This window comes from Humulus lupulus, chromosome 6 (genome assembly GCF_963169125.1).
Source record: "Humulus lupulus chromosome 6, drHumLupu1.1, whole genome shotgun sequence".
NCBI classification, from domain to species: Eukaryota; Viridiplantae; Streptophyta; class Magnoliopsida; order Rosales; family Cannabaceae; genus Humulus; species Humulus lupulus.
Window position 1 is genome coordinate 211,609,318 of NC_084798.1, and position 17,457 is coordinate 211,626,774.

Genomic DNA, 17,457 nt, shown 5'->3' on the forward strand with positions numbered 1-17,457 from the left:
TGAGTTGATTTTGTAAGTCTTAAACACTAATTTGTTTGAGAGTGGAAAAAATAATAACTATACATAAATGTATATTTGTCATACTTAAATGCATTTATATTACTTCTTCTAGATAAAAAAAAAAGTATGGATGTAATTGTCTAATAGCAAAACAATTATAATATTATAAGTGATGATATAGAGTATAGAGACACACAGATATTACATCAACTAATTTTAATCAATCCATTTATACCATATGTGTCTAATTAAATAAATATGATTAATTAAAAAAAATATGTAACAAGTAAGTTGATATGATATTTGATAGTGTCTCAATCATTATTCTTGATTATATCTTATATTATTTTCACAGCCTACTAATATTACTAACTTATTTTAGCTAGCTGTTAAACAAAATGGTCTTAGGCTTAGCAAGATTTAAATCTCACATCATATTAATGACATTTTAATTCCTTTCTATCTAAATTTAGTTAAATGATACTTGTATAATTTAAAATGTTCTAATTCGTTTTATTATAATTTTAGGCAATTTTTGAAGATAATGTGTCATAAATTCATTGAAAGTGAATTAATCTTTGATTCCTACTCTACATGGACTAACTATTACTATAAAGCTAGTATGAGTTATTAGATGGAACAAACTAATAACACTATTAACCCTTGGATAGTGAATATAGTAAAGGGATATCTATGGTTAATTCTTTTGTTTATATTTGTATATTAGTCTTATGAACTTTGTAGCTTCTTGTAAAAGAGTTTTACAAGTAAAAAGCTCATTTTAGTTATACGTACAAACAACTCTTCAAAATTACTTTTAAAAAAAAAACTAAAAAGGTGAAAAAAGCTCTTTTGGAAGTGTTCCCAGTAATGGTAGTAAAATAAAATAGTATTACTATGAGTACCTATATTATAAATCAAGCGTTGCTAGACATATACTCAAATCATACCATCAATCTTAGTCATTTGTATATTTTTATATAGAACCCATCATTTTGAATTAAATGTTTGAAAATTGATTAGACATGATAATGTGTGATTTGAGCGTATGATTCAAATGCGTCCCAATTAGTAATCTTACAACATCTCAAGTGGAGTACCAAAAAGATAGTGCATTATTATATATATAGTACATTTTAGCAAAAGTATTACTCTAATAGTGTCCTAAAAAGTGTGTCAAATTTGGAACATGCTAAAAATTATATCAAATTTGACACAAGATATAGCATGAACCAAATATGACACAACAATAAATGTCACTTTTTTATTTACCATATTACCACTAACTTATTAATTAACAATTAATGACTAACCATATTACTTAAGGGTGGCAATATAGGTCACGACACGATAACATGACTCGAAAAAAACATGAAATTAGTGGGTTTGGGTTTAGTATAAATAGGTACGGATCAAAATAGGTTAAACCTGATTAGACACGATTAAATTTCAAGTTAAAACCAGGTTAACCTGCTAAACCTAAAATTAACTCATTTAACACGATTAAGTATATATTACTAAGTAATTCATAAATAAGTTAACCTAAACTTAACCTATTTAATAATATATAATGTTGTATTTTAGTGTATAATATCTTATATTTTGAATATTAGATTTATGTTTTAAAATTGAGTTAATAACATGGGTTAAAATTAACATGTGTAACATATATATAGATGTTATATATGTTAAAATGACTTGTTTGAACCTATTTATCATTTTTATTTTATCTATTGTTGGGGGTGAGTGGGATTACACCACCACAAAAACTATAATCAAAATAAAATAGTGGTTGACAGAGACTAAAGAAGGATTGAGAAAGATGATGTAAACCCTAGTTGTACAACAATCTTCTTCAACTTTGATGAACCTTAAAAACCCTTGGAGGACCACCACTTTGAGCTTTTCCTTCTTCAATAAAAAAACACAAAATCAAAGCTTATACATGATTCTTATCATTGTCATACTTCTCAATTTCATAGCCACCATTAATGCTAGATACCTTTTCTAAAAGGAAATGCGAATTGTGATTGAACAAGTCTTAAACTCACAAAGTCAAGCACATTCTTTATGAGTTTCTTGCAAAAAAATTAGAGATTCTTGAAAGCTAGAGAGAGATTTGAGAGAGTGATCAAATCTTCCGAAACTCTATTAGGACCTTTTTATAGTGTAGGCACTGTCATCAGGTCTAACCAATAGGATTAGAGCTAAATAACTCGTCATTTGGAGGTTACAAAATGTGTACGTACAGACATGATGTCTCACTTACTGGGGCTTTTGAGTCCATTTGCATCTAGGTGATGCAGCGCCTCCAAGGAGACGACGCATCACCACCTCCTCAGACTTGTGACCCCTCCAATGAGCCTAAAATTGCTCAAAATACTACCAAACTTTTTGAGGATCCTTAGATACTTCCATGTGTCATTTTGGACCCAAGAACACAATTTTTAATTGCCTACAATTGAAACTCAAATTTCACATCTACACTATGTGAAATTCACTAAGTGTTTTATACCTAGTTTGCATAATAACACTTATCATTTGTATTTAACCAATCATAACATTTATGCGGGTTAACTAGATTATAAATAAGTCCAAAATATAAATGTGTCATGTAAGGTTAACACAACCTAAATATGACATGTTTAAATACCGTGTTAAATGTGTTGTGTCACAAGTTAACCTGTTTATAAATGTGTTGTGTTAGGGTTTACATTTTATGACACGATATTTAATTGTCTCGTGTTCGTGTCGAATATAATCGTATGGTGTCGACCTGAAACACGACACAATAACACAAATTGATAGCTCTAATATTACTTTTTTTATTCAATTTTGTTATAATAAAAAATGAAAAAAAGATTACTTCTTGTATATTATCAATAAATATTAAATAAATTATTGACTTTATTAGTTAATTTGCATGTATTTGAGCACAATTGCAAATATTAATCCAAATATAACATTCACTCATTTTTTATGCAAAATTTGACACAAAATTTACACATTACATTAGAAATGGTCTTATAGTGCAAATAAAAGTTCAATTATTCCACAATTTTTTAAAAATATTATAATATTTGATAATACAAATATAATAGTTTGATAGCATGATGCCACGTGTCTCTAAATTATTGGCAATTCATAAGAGCCTCCAAATGATGGACACGTGGCAAATGTAAAAGGAAACCAACAACAACGTTGCATAGCAGGCCACCCCACATCTGTTTTGCCGGTTTGCCGCTTTTGCATTAAAAATTATTGTCTTCTTTTCAAGAGAATTAAAGTTAATAAATTTTAATTATAAAAAAAAAGTTAATAAAGTATTAATAATAATTATCATTATTAAGAAATTTATATATAATCAGAGAAAAAATAGATGAAAACGTCACAACATCATTATTTTTTTAAAAGAACTTCTTGGTCACCAACTTATTCACAAGTATTTAATAAGCTTTAATTTTTGGAAAGCTATATATTTATATTGTAAGCTTGACATTTTAGTTTTTGTTTTTTTTGTGGCTAGTTTTGCTCCAATATAAGTTATATTGGTGTATTTTTTGTATTTATATTGATGTATTTAATTACATGCTAATCATACATTAAAAAAAAACAATTGTAACCCAAGTAAGTTATTTTTAATAATAATACACTATATATAATCGCTATGGTAATGTTAAATATGGTAATAAAAACTTGATTTTTCAATGTAAATTATATAATTAGCTATGTAAATTCTTCTTCTTATTTTTTTTTTTGACACACTAAGCTTTTTGTGTTTGAAAATTTACAATCTACATATATGATTTGATTTTTTTTCTTCTTTTTAATCTCATTTTAGTCCATACAATTGGTCATATTTTATTAATAAAAATGTAAAAATTATCCATGTATATTAAAAACCATATAACTTCAACAATTTAAACAAATTTTCCTCCCACAGATTTCTAAATTACTACCAAAGCTAAAATATGGCGAAAATGCATTATGGGCCTAATATCAAATACGATACTGGGCCTCTTTACAATACTTTCAAAATTGGTGTTTCAAAAAGAAAGAGCTAAAATATGCTATTTTTATAATTTTAAGGTTTGGTGAACTCTTTCTATGAGTACTTAATTATACATTTTAAGTAGTTATTTAGCATTTTATAGCATTTTTATAAGATATTTATGGTGTCCAACACCACCTTATATTGATTGGTGCAATTAAGTATTGTGTTAAATAAAACATGTGTGACCTCATACTAAATTACACTAATAGCAGTTTGTCGTGTCAAATAGTGTTGTTGGATACTACTGGTGCTCCTTAACAATTCTCTTAATGGTAATTTTTATTTTCCACCATAGTGTGTTGCTAGTGGCCAGTTAAAACTTTTTTCTTTCCTTTTTTTAACATTTATAATATATTAAATATGTACTATATTCCCCTTTTAAAATGTACTATATTTATACAGGAATTTTTTTTTTTAATTTTGACTAATATATATATTTGAATTGGCTTGTATTTTTCAACACATATGTTACAATAGGTTTGTGTCTATATTCCAAAAAAAAATTCTTTGAGGGGAAAATATCATTGAAACATGTCTTACGCTTAATGCTTATTTCTCTCTCTCTCTCTTTTTTTTTTTAAGGATTAATGATTATTTCTTTTTCCACATATGTTTAAGGTAGTTTCTTATTAGTTTTGAAGATCATATAAGCTAATATATTTATTAAAACTAAACTGAATTATATGTTCAGTTTAAAATAAAAACCCATTTTTGATTATTCTCAGTAATTTACTCTATTTTTTATTAATTTTTACAAATAACATATTCCAGAAATGCAATTATAAAAATACCATATTTGAAAGAGAAATTTACATAAATATTGGAAAAATAAACATAGTTTCTATATTTATGGAAAAATAATAATTATATACAAAATATGGTCAGTTTTGAAGAAAAAAAAGTTTAAAATATGGTAGTTCCATAGAATATAAAAAATAGATTACCATAATCATAAATACACAAAACTCTCTATCACTCTCTTATTTCTCTCCCTCACGACATATTTCTCTCTTTTCTCCTTTTTTCCTCTCTCCTCTCCCATTTGGTTCTCTCATCTCAGCCGGCGATGCTACCTCCGCCCCCGCCCCTGATTGCAACGTACCTCCGCCCCACTAGTTCTTTTTCTTCAAATATAGTTTTATTTTTATTCTTTTTGTTGTTCTTCTTCTTTTTCACATCTGATTTTGCCATTTCAAATATGATTTTGCACTTCATGTTTAATTTTTTTACTTCTAAACCTAACTGTAACCGGTTACAGCCACGATCTGTTCTAATTTCTAGGTTTTTTTTTCCATATCTATTTAAGTAACCGAGTATAATGGTGTTTGATTCTCTTTTATTCATATGTGATTTTTTTTAGATCTAGTTGTAACTAGTTACAATAACGATTAATTTAGATTTGTTAGTTTATATATGATTTTGTTTTCATAGTTGACTAAGTAACCAGGTACAATGGCGATTGGTTCTTTTATTTTTTAGATCGGAATCTGTAACCAATTATGATTATGACTAGTTTAACTTTTTTGTTTGTAATCCTATTTGTTTCAAGGTGTGACTAAGTAAACGGTTACCATCGCAACTGGTTTTTTTTCATATTTATTTTGTTTTTCAAAACTAACTGTGACGAGTTACCTTCACGATCAATTTAATTTATTATTTTCATATCAATTTTATTTTCCAAATCTCACAAAGTAACCAATTACAATTCAGTTGATATTTTGATAATGGAACATTACTAAAAAAATCAAAATTATTTTTATAGATGTAACTAGTTACTACAACACCACTTAAAAATAAAACTGATTTTTATTGTTATAACTACTTACCACACATCACTAAAAAAATTGATAGTGGCATAGGATTACTATAAAAAAAAAATCAAAATTGTTTTGATAGGGTAGTGAGTTAGTACGTATAAATGTTGATTGAATAAGATAAAAAAATAGAAGAAAAGAAGAAGAATTGGGAATAAAAAATATGGTGATGAAGGTCTTAGATTTTTCTTCTTCAAAGAATTATGTAAAAAAATTATGTTATAAAATATCAATGATAAAAAACAATTATACAAATATATTAAAATTATAAAAATAATATAAAAACTAACTACTTAAAATGTATAAAAGATAAAATATGGTATACAAATAAAATTTTATAGATATATGGGAAAAAAATCCCATAAAAATGTAAATAAAAAAAATATGCCATAAAAAACTTAAGGGAAAAAACTGACATATTTTTCAAAGTTTAAGAAAAAATCTGATATGTGGTGTAATTTCCTCTATTTGAAAACTTAGGTAGCAAAGTACAGTTTCTTGTCCAATAGGCCCATTCCAAAACTCTATTGAGATGTGGCCCACTTGCGTAATAGTTGGGTTTGGGTTAACTTGGGAATAAGAGACAGATCGTTTAAGTTGGTATTTTTCAAATTGCTTAATATTATCTTGGTAGATTTTGTAAAAAACTTACAAAAAAATAATTATATTAATGCATCTTATAATCGTCTAACCTAATGGGCAATAGAAAAGCAATAACATCTAACGATAAACACTCCAAATTTTCATGAAGACTAATTTTTACCAATGTATGAGCTAGTTAAGAAGAATGAATTTTTTTGGCAGAATAGTCAGAAGCTGGGTAGGTTATCCAGTATTTTAAATCACACATATAATATATATTTGTTTTAAAAAAAAAAAGATATAAAATGAGATGAATATAATCATTAAAACATATATGCTTTATCCCAAAAATGGGATGAAGCATATGAACAAAATAAACATTAAACAAGGTATATATGTCGAAAATTAAGGGCTAGTTTAATATATATTTACTTGTTTAAACAACTAAGCAAAGAAGATATACATTAGGGCTGAGCATAAAATTCGAAAAATCGAAAAAACGAGTACACTAATCTTCCGAAACTGAAAAAATAAAAAATAATTAAACCGAACACCGAAAAAATTGTTAACGGCGTAAATCGTCACTATTCAGTCAGTTTGAAAAATCTGCTTGGACCGACCGGTTTGAACCGAAGCCGACCGAAATTATAAATATATGTAGGCTATGTTATACTTATGGATTTTTAATTATGGTTTTAAACTTTCAAATTTGTGAATGTAACTATGTTCTATGTATTTATGTTTTAAAAAAGCAAAAAAATAGATTCCAACAATCCAAATTTTTTAGTTTTTTTAACTAAAATTTTCTAAAAAATTATGGGAAAAAATTTAAAAAAAAGAACTTCAGTTCGCGGTCCAAAATTGTTGGTTTTTTTTTCTTTAATTGGTTTGGTCGGTCGGTTTTTTGATCGTACTAATCCGGACCAAAAACTGAATTCTAAATTTAATAATATAAAAAAACCGCTCAAACTAATCAATGCTCGGCCTTAATATACATAGTTTTAATATATAAAAGTTGAATTCTCAAAAAAAAAAAAAAAAAAGTTGAAGTTATGATTAAAAGGGTCAATAATAATGCCAGATCTAAACAATTGCACACTTTATTTATGAGTTATTATTATGACCCATTCCTTAATCATGATAACATTAAAGAAATGATTATGTAGGACAATATTTTATGAAAATGAGAACAAATAATATTATATATACATTTAAAATTTAATTATTACTACAAATACATATAATAAAATTTGAATGATTTACCTTGTGGAATATTCTTGGGCATAAATCAAACTAAACTAGCTTAGTAATGATTAATTACTAGAATTAGGCTAGGAAATCTTTTTTGGGTTACTAGTTTATTGTGCAAAATTTCAAAATTTCACTTTTTCATTTGAACTTTTTTTTTATTTCTCTGTGGTAAGTTTTGCATATTTATCTTATAATATTATTATATTCTAAAATAAACTATTATAGTGATTCAGTTAGCACTATAAAATATATATTGTTTTTAAAAAAAAAAAAAAAAACAACTTGCCAAGTTCAATAAATTTAAAAGAAACCCAATAATCATTTCAAACGAAATAATGTACACGTTATGGGTTATGAAATCAATTTCTTGGAACATATTTGTGAAGTGTGATGAGTTAGTTGTTCGTGAGCCCACCTAAGCCATGTGATAGAAATAAATTGAATTCAATGGATCTACCAAAGAAATCTTTTTCATGAACTCCTTATCGATCTTGATAGTTTAGTTGTTTCTCTCTATATATATTAATATATATATAGATATATGTATATATCTATATCTATCTATTTATTTATTTGACGTAATAACTTTAACTATATAAAAAAAAATGGGTATTTGTGGCATAAATATTTAATGTTTTACACTTGTTATAATTAAATACTTAGTTTTTTTTTACGGTAAAAATATTTAATATTTAATATATGTTAAAGATAAATACATAATTTTATTTCTTTGCGGCAAAAATACCAAAAGTTGCTAAAATATTATTTTTATCAGTACCTCATCTGTTTGAGTTGTTAAGTGTTGACTCATTAGATATGTATTAATCCGTGATTTGAGTATTTTTGTTTTCAAAATATGTATTTTTTAAATTTGAATTAATTTAAAATGTCTTTTTAATTTATTTTTCTAATTTAAAATAGATATATTTTTAAAAATATTATAAAATAGACCGATTGTAGAATGATAAATATCTGCTTAGTCAATATGTTTAACAACTCTAACAGATGAGGCACTTAAAGAATGAATATTTTAACAATTTTAGGTATTTTTGTCGCAAAAAAAATCAGTATTTATCTTTAACATATATTGAACATTATATATCTTTGCCGTAAAAAAATATTAAGTGTTTAACTGTAACAAATGCAAAATATTAGATATTTATGCCGCAGATACCCTTAAAGAAAATTATGTCCAAATAATTGCTTCCAAAGCTCAGTTATTAGTTAAAAATCATCATTAAACACAACAAATATATGCAACAATAGAACGATTATCAAAAATATATTTTCAAAGACCTTTAATCTACAAACATTGTAGTATTTAATAAAAAGGATTATAAGTTTTTTCATAGTATTTTTTTATCAAGTTTGTATATACAAATCAAATAAGTTATCTAGCTAAGAAATGGGAAATGTTTATAAGCAATAAATAGAAGCAATTTTGTTTTTAGCCAAAATAATCATCAAACATATATCAAAAGTATTTATAATAAAATTGGGTGAAGTGGATTCATTTGCTTAGCAAAAAAGGCTTCAAAATATTGAGTCCTTCCAATATTAGAAAGTAAGTAGTGCCTTTCACACTAAATATCCAAAAAAAAACGTATTGATTAAGGCAAATTCGTATAAAGTAATCAAATATTTTATGTATAAATTGTTTATATGCTTCTTGAGTACCATAAGAAACAAATCTTATATTTTTTTGGACTTTTTATTCTATTTTATTACTTATTTGGACCTTGTGTTTTGACAAATTACCTTTTGGACCCTGTATTTTGTAAAATAGTTCAAATAGAACCCTAAATCCGATTTTGGTCAAAATATTTTGAACTGAAATCACAAATAATTCACCAAAGTAACAATTCAGAATAAAAACAAAATCATTAAGTCTAACAAGTATGTTATTATATTTATTTATTTTTATCAAAATTAAATTTATAAGTCTATTTGAATTATTTTACAAAACACAATATTTATTTTTTTATGAGACAAAATATACTGTACAAAAAAATATACCAAAATGTGGGAAATAAAACAATAAAAATATAAGAGATTTATACTTTAACATAAGATAAATTAAAAACAATTGGTGAGAGAATGACCCTAAGACTCTAATAAAATAAAATATACTCATAAAAAAAAAATCTAAAGCCTAAATTGATTCTTGTCATCTTCTTCATGTGTTTTAGGCATTTCATTATCATTAACCACCATAATTGAAGTTGAATAGGACAACTACTCGCTAAATTGTTGTCACATGGCTTATCACCCAAGGTGTAGCATCACACATGGACTTGGTACTAAATTTATATATATATATATAAATATATATATTTGGGGTTGCAATTAATAATTTTTATTATATCACAATAAATACATAAAGCTTTCTAGATGACATATGTTAATTTCAAGGAAGATCATGAAATAAAATTGTAGTGATGCCATTGCCATACATATATTTTGTTTAGTCCTCAAATTATGAGGCCATTGTGATAACCTATCATCATGGATTATATATTAGTTTAGTTTTTAAAGTTTAATGTCTAAATCATTAATGTTGTGATCATCTAAACATTTAAGTTATTTTTTACCCCTAGTTATTATTTTAATTAGGAAAACATTCTTTTCAATTTGAGTATTTATGAATAAATAATTAATTAAAATCGTAGAAGAAAAGTGAAAATAACCCAATCATTTTCATAATAAAATGTACCATAATTGGGGGAAAAATTATTTGGGTGATAAGACAATTAAAAGAGTAATCATATTTAGATTAATAAATTGACAAGTTTCAAAATCTAAAAAGTAATAAATTACTTGGAGTTAAAAATAAAAGAGAAATAGTGGTCATAATTATAGTGTGTACTAAAAAAAAGAGATCTTAAATTCCAATTCACTCTCCCCAATATTAAATAAAATAAAATAATAATAATAAAAAACTATACAAACAACAACAATAATACTAGAATGCTTAAGATTACTCCTAATGATCCTAATGAAAGAGGTAAAATGTCTAATTCTTTATAATATAAATAAAAAATTGTTAAATAGTCTTCCAATGAGTGATGTAAAGTTATATTTTTTTACTTAAATGAAAAATATTTCAAAATATTTTATTATTTTTTATAAAATTTTATATATATATGTGTGTAATAATATTATATTTAATTATTTTATTTCTTAAAATGAATAAAATATTTTTAAAAAATATAATATTTAAGTGATGTAGAGAAAAAATAGAGAAGTTGATATATGATATAATGTAAAAGTTTGAGGTGAATTATAAAAAAAAATGTTTTTGTGATGTATTTTGTAATACATTTTCTCTATAATATTTAGCTAAAACTCACAAAAACACATTTCATCAGCTCCTTTATACATATATTTATAATAGCTATGCACAAACTCTAATTAATCCATATCTACATTTACATAACATTTACATATCCTTTATATAATATTTTAATATTTTTTTCTCTCTCTCTCCCATTTAGGATATATATTAATTATTTCTTTTTTCTTTTTCAATTATTTTATTTTACTTTAATTAATAAAATATGTTTAAAGATATAATATTGAAATAATGTAGAGAAATATATAGAGAGTCTGATGTATGGTATAATGTAAGAGTTAGAAATAAAATAAAAAAAAATGTGTTTTTTGAAAGTATTTTAAAAAATAGAATAGAGCATCTATTATTAGTGCTCTAATAATATAATATTTTGCGATTTCAATGATTGATTTAAAAATAGGTATAATGTAAGACACATATTTTTTTTACACATAAATTGTACAAATTTCAATTTTTTTTTAAGGTGTCCATGTGACTTGTAATGAATACTTAATAAATTATATGTAAAAATTAAAAAAGTGTAAATCATCCCTAAAAATACATCAATTAACTTTGTATACATTTTGATTAAAAAAAAGTGTCTCTAATAACATACTTGGCTAAAGTAATGACTTATTATTATAACAGTTGAATGTGTTTGATGCATTTTATATTGTATTGTATGGTATTATATTGTATAATATATTTTTATGTATATTATATTTAGTTTTAATTTGTATTTATATATAAATCTTAGATACAAATAACATGCAATATGCATGTTTGCTTAGTTTTATTTATAAAATTTATTAATTATTTTTATTAAATTTGTTTAATGTCATATAAATTTTGAAATAAATATCTTATTTTAATTAAATAATTTATTTATTTTTGTTTAAGTTTATGTTTCTTCTAGTTTTTGAATTTAGAAGTGACAATAAGAAATTATATATTATATGTTTAATGTAATATTAAATATTATATGTGGATTTTAAATTTAAATTTTTTATTAGTTTAAAAAAAAGTAATTTGTTACTAATTTTCAGTAGATTATATTATACGTTTAATATAATATTTTTCTAATAAGTGAATTTAGTTTAATTAAATTTTTTTAAGCTATAAAACGTATTTATTATCATAAAATATCTTATTTTAATTATTAATTTTATTTTGTTTAAGTGTTTATAATTTATTATTAAATATAAAAATATTCAGTTAAAATTAATTTTAAAAAATAAAAAACCAATAAAATAAAAAAGTAAAAGTTATACCAAACATTTCTTTTAAGTTTTGCTTGCTCGAATCTTTGGATAGCAGCTGGCGCCATTTAAATCAGGTCTCCCAAACCATTGGGCCTTAACCGGAAAAAAGGGCCCACAGAATTATCATACCCCTCACTCGGCGAATTAACTATCGGCACGTCAGCAAACCAAAACAGTGAAAGCGAAAAAGCAAATCCAAAGTAGTCGACTCCATTGGGCGGAGCGAAATAATATTCCACTAACCCGACCGCACCGGATTATTCTCCCAACTCCGTGCGAGCGAGGATGTTTGAATATAAATATATATATTTAAACAGAAAAAAAAGGGAATTTCAATTTTTAAAATTGGGCACCGCTCAGATCTGTCTCAGAGAGAGACTACACAGCACTACAGAACAGAGCAACGCCTCTCTCTCTCTAACCTCTCTCTCTCTCTTCATAGCTTGAAGACGATAAACCTCTCTCTCTCTCTCTCTCTCTCTCTCTCTCTCTCTTTCTCTCTATATAACTAACAACAATGCCAGCTAGTGAGACAGATTTTGATCTCAGAGTAAGGATTCTTTCACCAGCTTCGCTTTCTCTCTCTAACTTTTTTTTTTGGTTCTAATCTTGTTCTTTATCTACTTCTTCATAGCCATCTTCTCAGTCCGCCTTTGGAATGGGGTCAGTCCTCTCTCTTTCTTTCTCTCTATATGTTTATATGTAAATGTTGATATGTTACGCCATTTGTGATGTTTTTTTAGGGTTAGAAACTGTGTTAGTTTGTGGAAAATGTAGGTTTTGATCGCTTTTGCATAATGTGGATGTTGTAAGGAATTTATGTCTGGTTGTGTATTTATTTTTATTTTTATGAAATTGAGTTTCAGAGAGTTTACATTTGCTGATGTTGGGAACTTGGAGCATTGCATCAAGTATTTGAATCAGACGCTTGTTACGTTTGGGTTTCCGGCCTCGCTTGATCTCTTTGCGAGTGATCCTGTAAGTTTTTGATCTTATCAGACACTTTTTTCAATTGATTTTGTATTCTTTGGGGGTTTCTCTCTGTTGAGGGATTAGGAATATTTATTTGTTGTCTTCTGCAGGTCTCAGTTGCACGTACTTGCAATTGTATGTATGCTTTAATTCAGCAGAGGCAGCGTGATGTCGAGTTCCGGGAATCCGCTAATGAACAGAGACAACGGTATAATTTTGAGAATTCTTTTCTGTTCTATGCGAGTATATGTTGAATGAGGCTTTTTATGTTTCATTTTGCGATGATTTACCATCAATATGGATCTAATTGAGTGTAAATTGACGCAATCTCTTAGGTTTTCAGATTTGCATTCAGTATTTGGGATAGTAACATTGTTGCAATTCTTGTTACAGATTGTTGTCTGACATTACAAGATTAGAGGCTAAAGTTGAGAGGCTTGAAGGGCAGATACAAGTTAAAGATAGGGAGATAGCAACAATTACTAGAACGGTTAGATACCTTGAATATTTTGAAATGGAAATTTTTGATGTTTTGTTGTATTATTGATGTTTTTGAACTGTGTCTCAGGAAGCCAAATCCACGGCAGCCTTTAAGGCCCAAATTGAAAAGTTGCAGCAGGAAAGAGATGAGTTTCAAAGAATGGTGATTGGTAATCAGGTTAGTATATTTGGATATTTGATAGTTAGCTCATTGTTGTATTTTGGTAACCATTTTATGACAATGTGAGACAAGCTCTTAATAGTATCATAATGCTGTTTGTTAACGTTTCTGAAGCAAGTAAGGACTCAACAAATACATGAGACAAAGAAAAAAGAAAAAGAGTACATAAAGTTGCAGGTATTGTATCTTTGACATGCTATTTTTATAAAACAGAATTACTGGTTATTCATTGTTTTTTTTAGCATATATGAAAACGGAAATTTTTGTATTGCAGGAGAGGCTAAACCAAGTATTAATGGAGAAAAAGAAGGAATCTAAGTCAGGCATGGAGATAATGAATTTGCTTCAGGTATATTATAAAATAATTCAGTACTGGTTTCGTGACTACAGATATTGTGATTTTACTTATCATTATTGTTTGGTTTGTTGTTTGTACACAGAAAGAAGGGCGGCAACGTGGAACATGGAATGGGAAGAAGGCCGACAATGATTTTTATAAAAAAATTGTATGCAATGTGAAATATTTTTGATAACTATAGGTACATCTTGATTGACCTTTTTAGTTTTCTGCCGTGGCTGTTTTTAATGCATGTGTATACAACTGTTAGGTGGATGCTTATGAGACAAAAAATCAAGAGTTGATGCAAGAGAATGCTGATTTAAAGGCATTATTACGATCAATGCAGGTAATATTAGATGTTATCCATATTTGTACAATTTGTTTGGTTAGTTAGTAGTTTGAACATCCATTTTAAAATGTTTCAAGATATTTACCCTCTACGCCATGCATGAAAAATATGAGTCTTAAGCTGCATGTTGTTCTCATATTGTCACTCTTGTTTTTGCATATTTCCTATCTCTTTATTCTTTCTATTCCCATTATCTCTCTCGGTTTTTCATACTTTTGCCCCCTCCTCTTGGTTTGCATTTGTTTGATTCAACTCTTGCCTTTACGAAGAAACAATTTTTTTTTACTTCCACAGTATCAAGAAATTCATTATTCAGTGTTCGGATGCCTAGTGCTTACCGCTCCTTAGGCGGTCTCTTGTAACTCCAATAATATTATATATGCCAATCTCATCAATTTGGTTCCGTTGATTGTGGGATGCACATGCTTTTGTTTTTTCCTGTTATGTCTCTTCAGTAACTTGTGAAGAGTCCAATGTTGTATGCAGCTGGAATTTGAACTCTCTACTTCGCTAATCCCTTTGGAGCCATTAAAACCTCAAAAACCCCTTAATATTTTCATGTCAACAATGTTTTCATTGCCTCACATTAAATGGCCTATTGTTTTTTTCTGTGCTCCAAAGAGTTATATATCAGAATCATTGCCTTTCAGGTGGATATGCGAGATTTTATAAATGCTCCAAATGGGTTGTCTAAGGTGACTGCAGCAGTAAATGAAGGAGCGGATGCTGATCCTGCACGGTCTCCATTTGGTGGAAGGACGGTATGGCTAAATGGTTATTTTTAGATTATGTAATGTTCTCTAACAGTGGTTCAACTGATTTATTGGCATAAAATAACCTTTTTAGGATGTCTTTGACCTGCCGTTTCATATGGCTAGAGATAAAATAGAAGAAAGCCTGCGAACTAAGATGGCTTCCATAAAGGTAATTCACCTTCCATTTCTACATGTTCATTTTTTGCATCCTCTGATTGATGCATTGCATTTGATGATGTGTTGTTTATTGTTAATTATTTGAAGGAGCGCATGGTGCAATTGCAAGATGCACAAAAAGGAGCAGAAGTTACTTCTGAAGCAACCGAGAGAGAGCTTGAACTTGAAGCTCAGCTTGTTGAGGCAAGGAGCATAATTCAGGAGCAGGTTTGTCCTTTTACTGTTATGAAAAATTTAACTTGGTTAGAATGCATTCTTGGTCTACTTTTTTTTTGTAGTTAGATAAACTTCTCAGCTTGTTATTTCATATATACTGGCTATTGACTTTAGTACCGTTGCCTATACCTTTGTGAGTTTCTTGTTAGTTTTACACATTGTTTGCAATTTATTATTATTTCTTTAGCTTCTTCTCTCTTTTGATCACCTCAAGTTTTTGGAAATCACTAATCCTCAATATTCGGAAGAATCAAATTTCCTTCACATTTCTGTGAACAACAAGCTCTTATTTTTAATGGAGTTGTGTCATCATTTAATTAAACTTTTCTACATATATTGCTTTCCCTCTTACTTATATTCTGCCTTAATGGCGTGTCTCGTCTGTTATCATTGATTTTTGTTAATGTTTTTAATTGCAGGCGTCTATTATGTCTAAACATATTGCGAAATCTGAGAGGCCAAGGTATTCTCCATCATCCTTTGCGTTATCGAAAGAAGTAATTTTATGAATACTTATTATGCAAACACGCAGGAATCTGAATGGCCATTTTAATTCTAGCAGGGAAGGTATCGTCTCGTCACCTGCCGAGGTATGATATATATATATATATATATATTTATACATATTTATTGACATATTTGCATTCTTAAGTGAGCAACCTTATCAGTTGAGTGCAAAAACAATCTTTGATAATGACATGTTTAGGGACATTGGTTAGGTCCGGATTCAAAATCGTAATTTATTCTTATTTAGGTTCTGAGAAATACATTCGATAATTTGCTCTTAATTCAAATTTCTTAAACTCAATTCATTATTATGATTTGTGAGTTCCCTTTATGTTTTGTATGTTGAGAGTTATTTGTGCAAAGATTTGAGAGAGTTAGAATATTAGTTGATCTCTAGTCGCATAACAATATTTAAATTATAATGTAATTAAAATAATTTGACATGATTTATGATATGATATTCAGGGGGTATGCAATTAATTAAACAAGGCTGATGAGTTTGACACCCAGAAACTATGGCCAAATTTTATCTGTTGGAGTTGGCGCTCTGATGAGATGAATATAATATATACATATATATGTATTTGATTATGATGAGCAAAGCAATTTCTCTTTAGTATTTGTATACATTGCTGATCCTGAGTGGAGGAACATGTTATAGATTTGAATAGCTTAGAATGAAATGTCCTCTAATGTAATTATTTGTCTAACTTTTCTTAGTTATAGTATGATATATTAATTTGAGTTTTTTTTTTGGTTCGTGCTATGCACTAAGACGATGAGATCGAGATCCAATCCAACGTTTCCTAACGTAATATTGAATAATCCTTCTAAAGGTCAATCGATGCGATGCAGAGCAGGTCATCTTCGAGGTCATGACTAAGTATTACTTTTTAATTAAATTAATATATTTGTTAATTTAAAATAAAGAACCAAACTCAGAAGAAATTACATGGTCAAATCTTATTTTCTCTGGAGAATCATTTATGTATGCTTGGAAATAAATAAAATAAGTCAAACTATTGTAGTGTTATAAAAAAAAAGGGAAGGTGAGTGTTTGCTGAATAGGGAAAGCAGTTGAGCTGAACGCATCTTTTCACTCTTGTTCCCACTCTTGAGAAGTAATAAAAATTGAAAAATAAGAATGCAAATGCGAAAATAAATAAAAATGAAAATTAATATTAAT

At 27.3% G+C, this 17,457-nt stretch overlaps 1 protein-coding gene across 3 annotated transcripts; it reads left to right on the forward strand.

The window, feature by feature from the left end:
- Positions 1-12,630: 12,630 nt before the first annotated feature.
- Positions 12,631-17,020, forward strand: LOC133783145 (uncharacterized). 3 transcript variants are annotated; one of them, XM_062222687.1, is made up of 16 exons: positions 12,631-12,844; positions 12,929-12,957; positions 13,161-13,272; positions 13,377-13,474; positions 13,660-13,756; positions 13,835-13,924; positions 14,042-14,104; positions 14,202-14,276; positions 14,368-14,433; positions 14,536-14,613; positions 15,267-15,377; positions 15,463-15,540; positions 15,636-15,755; positions 16,184-16,227; positions 16,297-16,354; positions 16,737-17,020. In XM_062222687.1, the coding sequence occupies exons 1-16, from the start codon at positions 12,812-12,814 to the stop codon at positions 16,749-16,751; spliced, it is 1,167 nt and encodes a 388-aa protein (XP_062078671.1). In that variant the 5' UTR covers positions 12,631-12,811; the 3' UTR covers positions 16,752-17,020. The 3 variants fall into 3 exon arrangements, with proteins under 3 accessions (XP_062078671.1, XP_062078672.1, XP_062078673.1); XM_062222688.1 differs by having other exon boundaries at positions 16,324-16,354; XM_062222689.1 differs by having other exon boundaries at positions 16,327-16,354.
- The last annotated feature ends 437 nt before the right edge of the window (positions 17,021-17,457 follow it).

What these genes read in the sequence shown, in the direction of transcription:
- LOC133783145 (XM_062222687.1), top strand. Translation starts at nt 12,812, where the DNA reads ATGCCAGCTAGTGAGACAGATTTTGATCTCAGA. An exon ending in GAATGGTGATTGGTAATCAG is followed by an intron (nt 13,925 to 14,041) that starts GTTAGTATATTT and finishes ACGTTTCTGAAG; the next exon opens with CAAGTAAGGACTCAACAAAT. An exon ending in AAGAGTACATAAAGTTGCAG is followed by an intron (nt 14,105 to 14,201) that starts GTATTGTATCTT and finishes TTTGTATTGCAG; the next exon opens with GAGAGGCTAAACCAAGTATT.